Source organism: Haliotis rubra, unplaced genomic scaffold (genome assembly GCF_003918875.1).
Source record: "Haliotis rubra isolate DU_JTF1 unplaced genomic scaffold, ASM391887v1 Scf458, whole genome shotgun sequence".
NCBI lineage: Eukaryota > Metazoa > Mollusca > Gastropoda > Lepetellida > Haliotidae > Haliotis > Haliotis rubra.
In genome coordinates, this window is record NW_025767144.1 from 255,001 (window position 1) to 269,947 (window position 14,947).

The following is a 14,947-nucleotide window of genomic DNA, read 5'->3' on the forward strand; positions in this document are numbered from 1 at the left end:
TTACAAGTGTAGAATGTGGTAATAACCGAGGAATGTGGTATATTTACAAGCCTCTATAGGAATGTAGTATATTTACAAGCCTCTATATATTTTACAAGCCTCTATAGGAATGTACAAGCCTCTATAGGAATGTAGTATATTTACAAGCCTCTATAGGAATGTAGTATATTTACAAGCCTCTATAGGAATGTAGTATATTTACAAGCCTCTATAGGAATGTGGTGTATTAACCTATCGCTGTAGGAATGTAATGATAAACAAATAGTTGTAGGTATGTAGTATATAAGAAGTGAGGACTGTCGATCCGTATCACATGAGTGAGTATATTTTTACGCCGCTTATAGCAGTATTCCAGCAATATCACGGCGGGGGACACCAGAAATGGGCTTCACACAGAGTACCCACGTGGGGAATCGAACCAGGGTCTTCAGCGTGACGAGTGAACGCTTTAACCACTAGGCTCAGAACCCACTGTCCTACCGTGTCACGTGACTGGTGTAAGTCGTTCAATGCAACATTCATACGGTCGTATATAAATTTCTTAGTATATAACATGACGTTTAGTATATACTTAGTTGTTTACTGACAAACAACCTCTTGTCGTTTTCATTTCATGAATAGCGCCAAGCAAGATAACACGAGCCACCTTTAAAGTTTTAGGTTAGACGAGATTGAACCACTGACCTAGGTAGCCTCTCAGAGTTGCGTTGTTCAACGTCAATTCAATTTTCAACGTTAATAACATGAACAAATTCATGATTTAAATCAACAGTAATGGTGATACTACGGTAGGCCCTGCTACTGCTTCAACTACTGGTGCAATTACCAACTTCTACTGCTTGCTACTTGCTTTAATAACGCTAAAGCAAAGGAACGCCCGTCCAACAACAGCCAGCCCAGGCAGGCCCTGAGCAAGATGATCGCCGCCCTATTGGGGTGTGGAATTCAGTCGTTAATAGCTGTGTGATTAAACTCTCACCGATGTAGTGATACCTTGGCGTGTATTTTTGGAGATGGCCTTCGTTGGTAGCTCCTGGCAGCGTCTCCCCAGCGATAAAACTGATAAATGAGAACACAGGCGGTTCAGAGCCCGCATGTTGATGGTCCCTATCACTTTGCGCCACTAAAAAGGTCAAGGTTATTTGGTTAAAGAGCGCCCATGTTTTATGTCACCCTTGCCTAAAATACCACATGCTTATTTGTATTCAAAACACCCTGTACTGATCAGTATTCAAAACACCCTGTACTGATCAGTATTCAAAACACCCTGTACTGATTAGTTTATTTCAGTATACGTATATAGACTAACAACTAGACTCTGAAATGAACATATTTCACAAAAAAATAGTTCTTTATAAAAGAAATAGAAAATGATGAAAAGGAACCCTGAGACTTTCTTCATTTTCAGAAAAAACTGTGGAAATGTGGACTTGCATGGGCTTTCTTGGCTACGTTTGTTTCAGGGTCTGTATGACAGACTATATACATTAGTAAACAGTAAAGACATCGCTTAGTACATTCGTGTCAGACATTTATAAAGCGCCATTTTCAGTAAGAATGATCTCCGCAGTGTTTTAATAGAGGAACAAAGTGAAAAGAATTTTCAAACTACTATGAGAATTACCCAATTTTCAGGTTCAAACGAAATGTAAATTAACGTTCTCAACACAAGACCGGCAGAAAATGCGCCTCTATTTTCAAACTTGTTTCACATATTTTCCGAAATGAGCTAAGCGCTATCAACATTGTATAATACACAAAAGAAGTTAAGGAAACCGAATCTTAGTATATTGCCACAGTAAAAGAAAGAATCAGGTGGTCCTGAACTTATTTTGAGCAGTATAGATAGCATTCATAGATAATATCCTTCCTTCGGTTGACAGCTAAGACATGTAAGAGTTTTTAATAATTCCATTCCAAGCATAATTGGCTGTCTCAACAACATCCAACTGCTATGGTACTGCTGCCTGAAGCTCCACACCGCGCAGATTCCGACGACTGCGATACCTATACACTGTAGGCAGATATATACTGGCACATGGCTAAACTCGGACAGATTCACCGGCTAGCCTGTGCCAAGACTGAAATGTCAGTTCCTTCGTGGAATCGCTGTCTGAGGAGATTCCATGTGTTTAGTCATACACGGCTTTGCAGATGCAGGCAGCGAATATTCGTTCTGTATACACCGGCGGATACAACAGTTAACCATCTGGGAATACAGTCTAACAAACGGTGTGAGGAGCTGCTCTACTTTGTCATGAAGAGCCATGTTTATTCAAGTAATATCGTGACGAGACACAAGAATAAAACACAGCCTTAGCGGTAATACTGCCCACGTGGGGAATCGAACCTGTTTTTTGGCGTGACGAGCAAACGCTTGTACCACGTTACTATCAACATCCCTATATATGAACGAAACTGCGCAAGGGTAAAAATGATGTATGAATATATAGTTTGGCCTTGTTTCATAATTTCTATAAATGAAAGGGTAGTTCAATGGTTAAAGTGTCCGCTCGTCAATTGCCCGGGTTTGGTAGACGATTCAGGTCAAGCTATTTTAATCATGAAGGCTCTTATAAATTCACATTGTACATGTTTCGGTGCACAATTGAAATATCCAACCCTACAGAAATATCTATTGTACTCAGCACAGGATTAGCATTTTCCGAGCTGCAAGATTTGCCTCACGTCAAGGTCACATTTTTTTAGCGCCATCTGGTGGTGGATATATTTCACGTACAATTTACTTTATGCTTCCGTTAATGGTCCGTCATAGGAGAATGTGTATTCCTGCCATCGCGTACTTTCGCAACACGAAGTCATCCTGAAGCCAGTATTACATATGCACAATGACATGCATGCACAACTCAGGTAAAACAGCCATGGTGTGGTTTTGACAAACTTCCAACTCTGTCTGACATTTGGTGTTGAGCGAGCCCTATGTGTCGGCCTGGCGGCATGTCTCAATCAAGGCTGTTGTCTCAGCGCTCAAATGCGTCCCGCAGATGTTTCAGGGCACCAGATGTTTTGGGAAACCATCCTAACTTTGCAGTTTCTGAATTAAATTTAGAGAACCAGTAAGAATAGAACATGCGTTTATACCGTTGGGTTTGTATGTATATTTTAACGTGGGTCTTTTCCCGCGTCTATTGGCATATGTCGTCAATTGGAATTGGCATTCAGTATCTATTTTCGTGATTTCTCCGATCTCTCTTGATGACTTGATTCAGCATTCACTTACACACCTTACGTTGTCGTGTCAGTCATTCAGTAATGGGTGGCTACTGACAGCCGTCAGCTGTAGAGAGAGTTCTTCATCTTACGTTGTCGTGTCAGTCATTCAGTAATGGGTGGCTACTGACAGCTTGCGAAAAGAATGAACCGAAGTAATCTACGAGTTACTGACACAAAGTGTCGTAATGTAATGAAACCTGAAGTTATGTATTTAAACCTACCAATTCAATAAACCTCCATCGTTGTTATTCTTTAGATTCAACTATTGTTCGTCAAGCTTTTTCGAGAATCAACAATGAACCAATTTAATAACAATGCGTGATACGCTTGACTCCACTAGGAGGTAAAATTACACACACACACTCACACACACGCACGCACGCACGCACGCACGCACGCACGGACGTAAGTATTTACTCCTCTTTCAGGAGTTCATCAGCGAATAACTGTATAGTTCCAAATGGAACCTCCTCGCAAATAAGGGCTTTTTGACATCATGCAGAATTTTTATTACTTCCCCCAACTATCACGTATTTCAGTGAAGGAGCCAGTGCAACTGTTATATTACACAATCAGAGTAGGGACGTGACAATTGTCGCGGTGTTCGTGGAATTGAAATCACTGGTATCTGACGTCACGGAGTAAAGACTATTGGGACAGGAAGACAATAGATTAGTATCTCCAGCAGATTAGTAGATACTTAGACTGTGATGAGTTACACTGTGGCCGTTGTCAGATGGATACTGTATATGGCAATAAAATTGTCGACTGCATTGATGTTTGGTAGAATCGAACCTGAGGTTTCGTATGAACCACTTTAGAACCGCCAGGCTACCCCGGATCTCCCTTAAGCCTAATTGACACTTCTTATAAAGCTCAAATGATAAAACATTCAGGGCTCCTATCCTCAAAGAGTTCGTAACGTTACGACCTGTCGTACCTCTATAGTTTATCACAGGCTTACGAATGTCGTAGCGCTACGAACGTTTTGTGGATCGGGTCTCAGGGAGCCGTTGTACAAAGCGAAATTAGCACTAAAGTGATCGTAACTTCCGTTCCTAAACATAGATTTAAGGTAGTCTTAGCGCTACGGTTGTTTTGTATAACGGCACCTTGGTCTATATTTTGCGGGATGTACATTTCCTGACTCCGTATCTTCTCCTTCTAGGCGCCAACACGGGACTGGGCAAGGCCACGGCAATAGAACTGGCCAAGCGGAAGGCGCGGGTCATTCTGGGTATCCGAGACAAGAACAAGGGCGAAGCTGTGGCGAGGAGCATCAAGAAGAAGACTGGCAATCAGAATGTCTTCGCCGAGGTTTTGGACCTCGCCAATTTGCGATCCATCCAGGACTTCGTGTACAGATTCAACGACAAGGAGAGCGCCCTCCACGTCCTCATCAACAACGCAGGTGATGTATTGAGTAATTTGGCGTGAACTGTTCATATTTTAAGATGCTTTAGGAATTTGACAAAGATTTACATCTCTGATTGATATGTTCAGAGTATGGTTTACGCCGCTTCTAGCAATATTTCCCCAATATCACGGCGTGGAACACTAAAAATTGGCTTCACACATTGTACCTATATAAACACTTGGCTGCCCCACCGCCCGATACGTTAAGGCATTAAAATATCACATAGTCTTGCCTTCGGCGGGGCAATGTCGTATTCGTTGGTTTCGTTTTCTGAAGTCTTTAATCGAATAAACTCAATGCGACGCAATTCCCGATCTAGAATTGTGTCCCTTAGTCGTTTCAGGATCCGCTGCACGTCGGTTGGTTCGGTTGCCTGATTTGCCTCATAGTTTTGGTCAAACACAGGAAAGGTGTTTCTACCACCCCATCAAAGGATACAATAACTTCCTCTGAAAAGGATAGCGAAACAATTCTTCTGGCAACAAGACATTTTCACAATATTATTATTTGTCCAGTATTTTTTCGAGCAAACATTGGAAATACAGTGCCAACCAAACCTTCTAGTTTCAGCAAATGAATAAAGCTGGAGAGCAATTTTTCTAAACCCAAATTTAGACATATGACAGCGGTTGCAGTTAATTGTTTTATATCAAAGTATTAAATAACTGTGTCAGTAGATTGTTCACCTCCAATTCAAAACTGAGACAGCTATAGCAGTTCATTGTTTTAGCAGTAAATTAATTTACATACGACTCATGAGTGATATATCTGTAAGTATTTTGTACAGTGAATTGTTGTACCCGGAAGTTAGAAATATCGCAGCTACAGTTTTCAGGAAAGGGTTTCAGAAGGTCATACAGGGAGCCGCAATCTGCTTCCCAGATCTATATCCTCAATATGTCAGGATTCATCTAATCAAGGCGACTCGGTTTCCGATAACCTGTTGAGGTGACAGAACACACTATGGTCCTGGCAGCTGGTTGCTGTAGTGTAGTATCGTACCCAGTCAATAACTCTCGGGAGAGCACAGGCTGTTTTTCACGGTCTGAGGACGTAGTAACAGCAATATTTCAGCTAATGGCGGTGGTCTGTCAATAATCGAGTCTTGACCAGACAATCCAGTGATCAACAGCATGAACATCCATCTGGGATACGTTGAGATGTGCCAAACAAGCCTGACCACCCGATCCCATCAGTCACCTTTTTACGATAAGCATGTGATGCTGAAAAGCAATTCTAACCGGGATGTTTACTGGTTGAGTGTGAGAAACACGATCGACGTCGTCGGTGACGCTGTCGTCCACCGGTCCTCATCTCCCGGCGTTTGGAGCTTGGAGTACTGGGGATCCTTTTCTACCCCAGAACACCCAGAAGATGAACTTGTCCAATGGAATAATATCTTAGTAAATCCGGACCTTCGTAAAGTAGTAAACTATGGTGGCCTCTCCTTACCACCCCGAGTCCTCGCGATGTTTCATAACTCTCTATAACTCTCTATAACTCTCTATAACTTGCCAACTAGGCTGAATAACAAGGGTTATTTGACAGTTCGTAAATTTCCTTTCAGTGCAAAATCGTATTTCATAATATCCTGAAGAAGTAGGATTATATGAAGACGTCGTTGTCAAGGGTGACGTTCCCCGCGGAGTTGTCACTGTCACATATATCCATCAACGTCACTCCCCTCCAGCTAAGTACTGTTTCCTAGAGAGGAATGACCAATGAAATACTCCCCAGTCACTATCCCGAGCACGATAACACTCCAAGGAGTGGTGCTGGAAAATCTGCAATTATGTGAAACGTGCTCGAGGCGCTGTCCTTTACCAGCCTCAGAGAGAGCTGCCACCACCGAACCCGTTTGAAATACCGCATGTCGTAAATGTCGGAAATTGAATGCGCGCCCATCAAAAGAAGGTTATATCCGAATACATCAGTCCCCAACATACATAAATGCGTATGGACTGCTAGTTAGTAACACCGGCTTGTTTCGCTCTAGACTTCAGTTTAACGTCTTTCTTAAAGACAAATCATACACAATATATTGTATAAATACGTGCGCTTCTTGTCCAAAGGTAAGACTACTATCCTTATCAAGAGCACGGGTTTTCAACGGTATCTGATGTTTGTACTTTTTCTACAATGCGTCTCAAAACTTGAGACTGTACCCACCTCTGGTATTCGTGAATTCGTGAATCCTCTGACAAACTAATTGTAGGTTATGGAAGGAAGCTAGTTTAAGAAATACTCCAGCATTAATCATCGCATTCGTGACCAACTTGTGTCCATCGGGTCACGGAAAGGTGCGAGTAGTGACGTATGAAACTTCGTAACTGCTCGTGTTACTCCGGACATTTCCGATGGTGCAAGTGAGAATGATGGTGAATTGCACAGCGTGCTTTTGGATGATTTTTTTCATGGCTGTTGCTCTGGACAAATGTCAAAGTTAACATTAACCGGTTGCCAAGACAAGAAAACAGTTGAAGGAATGTGTTCTTCCACAACGCTCGCCTTCTCGACACCTCCTTCACGGCAGAGGAGGTTAACCTGACCTTTCCTTTAATGTGCTGTTGAAATAATTCCTGCTGATAACACATATATCACAAGGATGCATATGGTTGCCAGGTGACGTCAATGACGCCATTGAGCATTATGCCGTCACTATATATCCACCGTATCTGATCTCGTGTATTCTTTACACTATATAGAAGGTAAACCTTGGTAAGAAAAGCTGATGTCAGCATAATCAAGTACTTCCCAAATGGCAAAAGCATTGTCATAGAGAACAACGTGAACACATATATTGACCTAGTTCACTGGACATGCTGAACGTTTTGAAAAAAGGTTGAGTAAAAACAAGTAGCTCTCTATTTCCAAGAAATAAAATGTACGTTCTGAAGAAGTTACTGGTGACAAAGCCTGTCTTCAAGGAAATTCCAAATTATTGATAAATCTGTCTCTGTGTATTTGATGATTCAATTCATGTGAGCTCACAAACATTAGTTTAGTTAAGTATGTATATTCTGAGGCCGGTTTGTTTGACTACTTATTGACTAACATTTAGTAGCGGCCTCGGTTGCGCGAGTTAGTGAGTGAAAGTTGTTTGACATTGGTCTCCACACGATGTACCCTAGGGGGGCCTTCGGACTTTCGGGAGTACAAACTGTTTTTCATGGTATGCTGGCCATGACAACGTGGTAACAGCAGTTTTGTTTGTTTGTTGTTTAACGCCGCACTCAGCAATATTCCAGGTATATGGCGGCGATCTGTAAATAATCGAGTCGGGACCAGACAATCCACACCGCTCGCATTCCCCTTACGTACATATGCAAATTACGTTCTATGACTTCAACAGACTGACGAATCATCTGCAGTCTCCAACAGCCCTAACATTTCGTTCCCCATCAATTATCGTTGAACAGCAGCTAACTCCCAAAATTCCCCCCAAACTCCCAAAATTCCAAGCCAGACATCCGGACTGGTAACTATAAAAAAGTACCAGTCCGGATGCAAACTTGCCTGTCCGGTTTTAAACAATGAAAACAAACATCAGGTTTCTGAATACTTTACTGTTTGCAAACTTCGCAACATAACACCAACATCGATGTATGACATTGGTCCAGTTGCCATAAGCTGGTTGTTTGAACCATTCTATTCAATTACCCTTTTCGATGAAACTTTCTTTATCGATGTATGACATTTTCAGATGAAAGCCGTTTTGTTTCTCGATACCCCTTTCGACGAAACTTTGTTTCTCGATATATCACATTGGTCCAGTAGCCATAAGCTTGTTGTTTGAACCATTCCATTCAATAACCCTTTTCGATGAAACTTTGTTTCTCGATATATGACATTGGTCTAGTTGCCATAAGTAGTTTGTACTCAATTACCCTTTTCGATGAATACTTTACTGTTTGCAAGCTTCGCAACATAGCACCAACATCGATGTATGACATTGGTCCAGTTGCCATAAGCGGTTTGTTTGAACCATTCCATTCAATTACCCTTTTCGATGAAAACATAAGCGGTTTGTTTGAACCATAGCACCGATGAAACATCGATGTATGACATTGGTCCAGTTGCCATAAGCGGTTTGTTTGAACCATTCTATTCCATTACCCTTTTCGATGAAACTTTGAGGTTCTTGATGTATAGCATTGGCCCAGTTGCCATAAGCTGGTTGTTTGAACCATTCTATTCAATTACCTCGTTTCCTGTTGACTGGGTTTAATCAGTATTATTTGATACATCTAAGCACTTGTATATTGCAACACTACGCTCCTTCTAATCCTTGCAAACATGTTGTGCAGCGTGCTCTGTCGTACAGCGAGCTCTCACAAACAGAAACCTAGAAATCGTGGAATCTCAAAACGAGGCTCTCCCGCTAGAATAGTTTGGCGGTCTGGTACGGACTTGATATTATATCAATCACATTGTGCGTTACAGAACTACACTGAATAAGCGCAAAAAACACATAACCAGTGTGCCAGATGCATTGTGAATCATTTTACGACCTCATCGAACAGGGTCAGTCTGTGACGTCTTAGTTAAGGTCATGCTGCCTACACCTCGCCATAAAATATAGAAATACGATGTCATTAAAGTTTAAAATTAAAATTCATTTGTAAGCACCATTTGCTTATGAAACAAGGACTTGGAATTAAGTGTAACCATAGTTGTTCATGATGTCTATTTGACTTTCACACGAGAAAATTCGGCTGAAATGTAGGTCATTGTCTGAATAGGTTAATGAGACTCATCTTTCGGTTTGGACATATATGATTTGCTGTTCAAAAAAAAAAAAGTGGAATAAAAAAATAAAAATAGCACCAACAGGCAATGCACAGAGTTTAGGAAAACTGAAAGTACATGTGTTGTGATTGGTTATTGTAAAATGAACTGTCCAATCGTAAATAGTTTAACATAATTATCATAATACCTTAAACACCTCAAACTGACGACAAGAGAACCTGTCTCATATTATGAAATATTTACTGTTAGGGACAGGCTACTTTTGAAATTTGACCGTCCGAGATGAAAATAAACCGTTACGGGCGGTCGGGCAGGCGGGAATTTTAAACGCTGGCTAACTGCAAAGATTTTCAGGCTTGCTAACAATATTTGTTTAAAAGATACAAATTAGTGAACAAATCTAAAGAAATGTCACCGATGTGCTCCTCATTACAGGTTACATGGGTCCTAAGGCCAGCACCAATGACGGCATTGAACGTTGTCTCGGCGTCAACCATCTCGGCCACTTCTACCTGACGCTATTACTGAAAGAAAAGCTGAAGAAGTGCGCGCCCAGTCGCGTCATCAACGTCGTGTCCGACGCCTACCTCAAGGGCAAACTGGACTTCGAGGACTTGGCCATGACGAAGAGCTACGACATCTACAAGGCCTACTGCAGAAGCAAACTGGCACAGATGGTGTTCAGCATGGAGTGTCACCGCCATTTCTTCTCAGATGTCGTTTGCAGTTATGCTGTCCATCCCGGTCAGTTGGATGTGTTGCATTCGTGAACACTCGTGTCTCTCCGGACACCAAATTGTTATTTTCGTCAGATCTGGCGCCTTTCTTTTTTCTTACGGAATGACACGAGTGGTCACGAAATTAGTTTCTTTTAGAAAATATTCAAGATGAAAGATTCTATTTTTGCGAACTTTCGAAATGTCTGATACGTATTATTTTATATTATTTAGTGTTTAATATTATGTATATAATTGAACATTATAATTTAGAACAATGGTGGGCTATTTCTAAATAATCCCAAACTACTTGGGAATAGAGGCAAGAATGATATGGATGTCAACTTCTTTATTGTGAAGGGTCACGATGTTTCGAAGCATATTCTTACTCCTTCATCAGGTGAAATGTCATTCTCTTTATGAAGGAGTAAGAATATACTCCGAAACGTCGTGACCCTTCACAATAAAGAAGTTGTCATCCATATAATTGTTGTCTTTATCTGTATCACTTCTAAATGCCCTTCAAAAGACTCTACTTGGGAATAATATGCGTTAAGAAAAAAGTATTCTGGGGAACTTTTTCCGCATATGTCAACATATGTATAAATAAGACACAATCTTTCCCTGTGAAGTTGATGAAATGTATGTCTGATTCTAACAAGGAGAAAGTTTGTTAAATCATTTAGTTCAAATGGGATTCTATGTTATAACACACAAGATGCAATGACGATCCGATCATAGAAAAAGATGAGCTTTAAGTGTTTATAACTGGTCAGTGGTTGCGGTGAAATCAGATTTGAATGATAGCGGATCTTTGCTATTTGGCTCTTTAATTGTTGAGGGAAGGTTAGTTTTAATACTATTGTACTTATGTTATTTTGCTACGTTGTGGTTGAGGAGAAGTTATTTTTTAATAGTAATGTATTCGTTATTTTTGCTAATTTGTGGATGGGGAAGTTAATTTTCGAATAGTAGTGTATTCTTCATTTTGCTAATTTGTGGATAAAAGGAGTTAGTTTTGAACAGTAGTTTATCTTTTATTTTGCTAATTTGTGGATGAGCGGAAGTTAATTTTGAATAGTAGTGTATCTGTTATTTTGGTCTTCAGGTCCATGCTGCACCGATTTACTCCGCAACTGGCCCGGGATGAACGGCAACATGCTGCGAGCCATGGCCAGGATCCTCTTCAAGACGCCAGAAGAAGGATGCCAGACCATCGTCTATTGTGCTGTGGCCGATAAACTCAGGGAGCACTCGGGAAAACTGTTCGTCAACTGTAAGGCACAGAAAATGAAGGAAATTGCAAGAGACAAAACCAGAGGAAGTAAGTTATGGGCGGTCAGTCTCCAGTTGTGCGGTCTCCCACCAGAGATCATGGAGGAAGAGGAGGAAGTTGTTACTCCAGAGAAACCAAAGGACGCAGATCTCAAGAAGCGCGAGGGAGCTGCCGCGGCGGCCCAAGGGAAAGAATCCAAACTTCCGGTTCTGGATCAGGCCAAAGCTGCAGCTGCCGCAGCTGCTAAACAAGAAGCGCCCCCTGTTGCCAAGAAACCTGCCCCAGAACCCCCTGCAAAACCCCAACCTGCCCCAGTTCAAGACCCTGCTCCTTCTTAAAACCACATCCTGTTTACTACTTCAATATTCGTGGACGTGTGGGCAGACATCTTGAAAATAGACACGAACCGAGTCGTCTCGATTTGGAGTAAAGAACGAAGGTTCAAAGGGATTACCTCCCTTGTAAATGGTGTGCATACATGTCCAAAGTGGAAGTATTAGGATACATCTATCTAGGGATGGAGAACATCTCAGCCTCCCTCACTGCCAAACAAGATCAAGGTATTCTGTTTTGTGATCGTGTTTGACATTTTCAACATCGCCCCGAGTCTCGACTCGGACAATTCCAGCTGGCAGGCACAGCACAGTAGTGCTCCGATACATATCCATTATTTATTGAGTTCCAGGTTGCTGCTTGTGTGGTAGATAGGAATATGTGTGTGGTGACGGCTGAGTGTACGTGACACCAACAGTGAATCCTTTAATATAGGAGTATTTTGTGATGACGATTGGCAATACCTGAAATGACAGGTGATTCCGACTTTAAGATGCGAGAACTGTGTGGTCACAGTTGGAAATACGTGACAGCTGGTTCCGCCTTATATCTAATTGTGGTAGTGGCGGACTGGAATACTGGGCAACAGCGGATATCTGATTTCAACAAAAACTAAACAGTGAACACAAATGGCTGTTTCATTTGCTAAATGTCTCTTAAATTACAACATCCCTTTCAGGACAGTCACTTGTTTGACCGTCGCAGATATCTTCGTTATACACCGTATTCGAAAGAAACGTCATTCAAAATATCCGCCCTATCATCTTACACCAAAGAGGGAGAGAAATACTTTGTTTTGTTAGTGGTAAGCGAGAAGAGGTGATGACGTCACTTCCGGAGCGAAACTAGGGCGGGGAATGGGTCGAGGGTATTTATCATACAAACACTGAATCAGTATAACATAGTATTCCATGCCATGAGTTACTTTGTGTTCAAATACAACATCAGAGGGTAACGGAATTAAGATACGTCGCTACTGTGACGCCATGTTAATCACGTCCACTTGTCACGTGATGCACATGCTGAAAACTAAAGGACTTTAACTGGCGTGACATCTGCCATCAGAACGTCATCAGCAGGAGCAGCGGAAGCATCATTAGACCATTCCTGGCAGACAACACCATCACTCTGACAGTAACCTTGGGAAACATAGGTATATCTGTTACCATGGATACTTCGTGACAATATTCTTGTTACCATGGAAACGTCATCGCGATATTTCAAGTGCCAAGTGTCAGCGATATTTCACGTTCGTGATAACTTCACTGCAAGAGGTGTATATGTAACGAGGAAGTACGAGAGATGTTTTGTTTCCATGGAAACCTGGTCACAAGAGAGGTGTTTGTGTTTAGTTCATGTGCAGTTGACTAGGAACGAATCTAACTGGATCTATTCTTGGACTATGACGTATCAATGACGTCACCAGATGATGTTAACTATGGGTGGACTGTCTACATCTAAGGAGAATGGGCCTTTCTTTCAGTGGAACATTATCCAACTGTCGTCTGTCAGTCATCGGCCATGGATTTGTCAGACTGTCTGATGTGGAGCCTGGCTGTGACCTTGTCGTGACCTCTAAATGACCATATCGGATAAATTTCTCTTTCCTGATAGTGATTCTTTGATATTTGAAGGTTGATCTGTGTTTCTCGTATGTGATTTGATCACGGATAAGTGAGATGCTCTCGGAGGTGTGGTATCTCGTCATGAAACTTCTGCTGGGAGTTGGTGCTCTTATCAACATACCACTTCCCTCACATCTGGAGAATATAAAGGATATCACCTGGGGGAATATAAAGGATATCATATGCCTCCCGTGTATGTAATGGCGGACATGGATTATGTTTCAGAGAACAGACCGTTTCTATAGAAATATCGTGTATGATATGAATGATTGCAGTTTCCGAATCCTCTACCGCCGAACCACAGCAATACTTGACTATAATGGTAATTCTAGGTAAATAACACCTCAATTATTTTGCCGAGTCAGCACTTATGTTCTGCGTTTTCTCGATAATGCCATAAAGAGGTGTTGTGTTTCATATCCGAGATACAACTTGTACCTGGAAATAGTACTCTGATTTTAAGTCCCAATTACGCATACAAATGTATATTTATGTACAAGCATGGTACTGATTGGCAAGCATGAATGGTGACAGATGCCTCTGGAACACGCCTTCCCTACTTGTGCACGCAGTGCCTTGTTTGATGGATATTTAACTATACACAATCCATAATCTTGGTAACCACCTCGGCCCTTAACCATTAACATTTAGATCAAACTGCAGCCCTGTAATCACCAATAACAATTTATGGATGATGATCATTCTACATCTCCCGTGACATATAAACTAGTCGATCCAGCAAACTAATCAAACACGGATGCAATCGTCCAGGTAGTCTATGCATGTTTCTCAATTCCATCCACGTGGACATGATAATTTCAGGAACTATATTTCCAGCCCGTGCCTAATCTTGCCAGAGAACCGTAACGGCCGATAATCCAGTATATGCATGCATTTTCTGTGTTACGTAGCAGGTATTTGTGTAGGCTCTTGTAAAGAAAACTATGTATAGATATTTTTGAATGATTTACTGAATTGATATTTTGCCTTGTAATAAAATGCTGATTATTCTTGTGTGTCATTGGATCTATATTACGTATTGACTTTACCGCAAGGGAGTTTTCTATATTCTGGACGTCTTGGGCTGTACAATTTGCTATACCTAGTTGCGTCCCTTTAAGTCGGGTCAGATTCCAAGGGTCATCCCACTTTCGCCCTGATTTTGATCCTGGATTGTCTACACAAAACCCATGGACGAGGCTTCCCCCAAAGTGCTTAACATCCATGATCCCAATCTCTGTCCTTCTACATCAAGCTGAGTGGAGATCAGGTGATCACAATGGCGGGTACGAGGGGCACAGTGATGACGGGTTGACATATGGTGGGAACCATTTTGGAATACAGTGAACCCTCACTCACCCACTGACAGATAATGTGTGTTTATGTCACGTTCTGCCTGCCCAGGTGGGAGTTTTTGAGTGAATGAGTATGGCTATACGCCGCTTAAACTCCATTCTATCCACAGCGACGGTTGGCGGGAAATCGAAACCATGGCCACCCGACGGACCTCTCGTCTTAGAATCTGACGTTATACGTCGCAATCATGGGTAATGGGGTGAGCTGCTGTATCCACCTGGAATGTTCAGACGCTGACCTT

General features: G+C 41.7%; 1 protein-coding gene across 1 annotated transcript in view; it reads left to right on the forward strand.

The window, feature by feature from the left end:
• The window catches only part of LOC124290118 (retinol dehydrogenase 11-like), a 37,815-nt gene extending 23,455 nt beyond the window's left edge, over window positions 1-14,360 (forward strand). Inside the window, exons 2-4 of the mRNA XM_046726812.1 lie at window positions 4,403-4,645; window positions 9,836-10,144; window positions 11,225-14,360. Coding sequence (XP_046582768.1) covers window positions 4,403-4,645; window positions 9,836-10,144; window positions 11,225-11,730 — 1,058 coding nt within the window. The 3' untranslated portion in view covers window positions 11,731-14,360. The remainder of the gene's footprint in view (window positions 1-4,402; window positions 4,646-9,835; window positions 10,145-11,224) is intronic.
• Window positions 14,361-14,947: the final 587 nt, after the last annotated feature.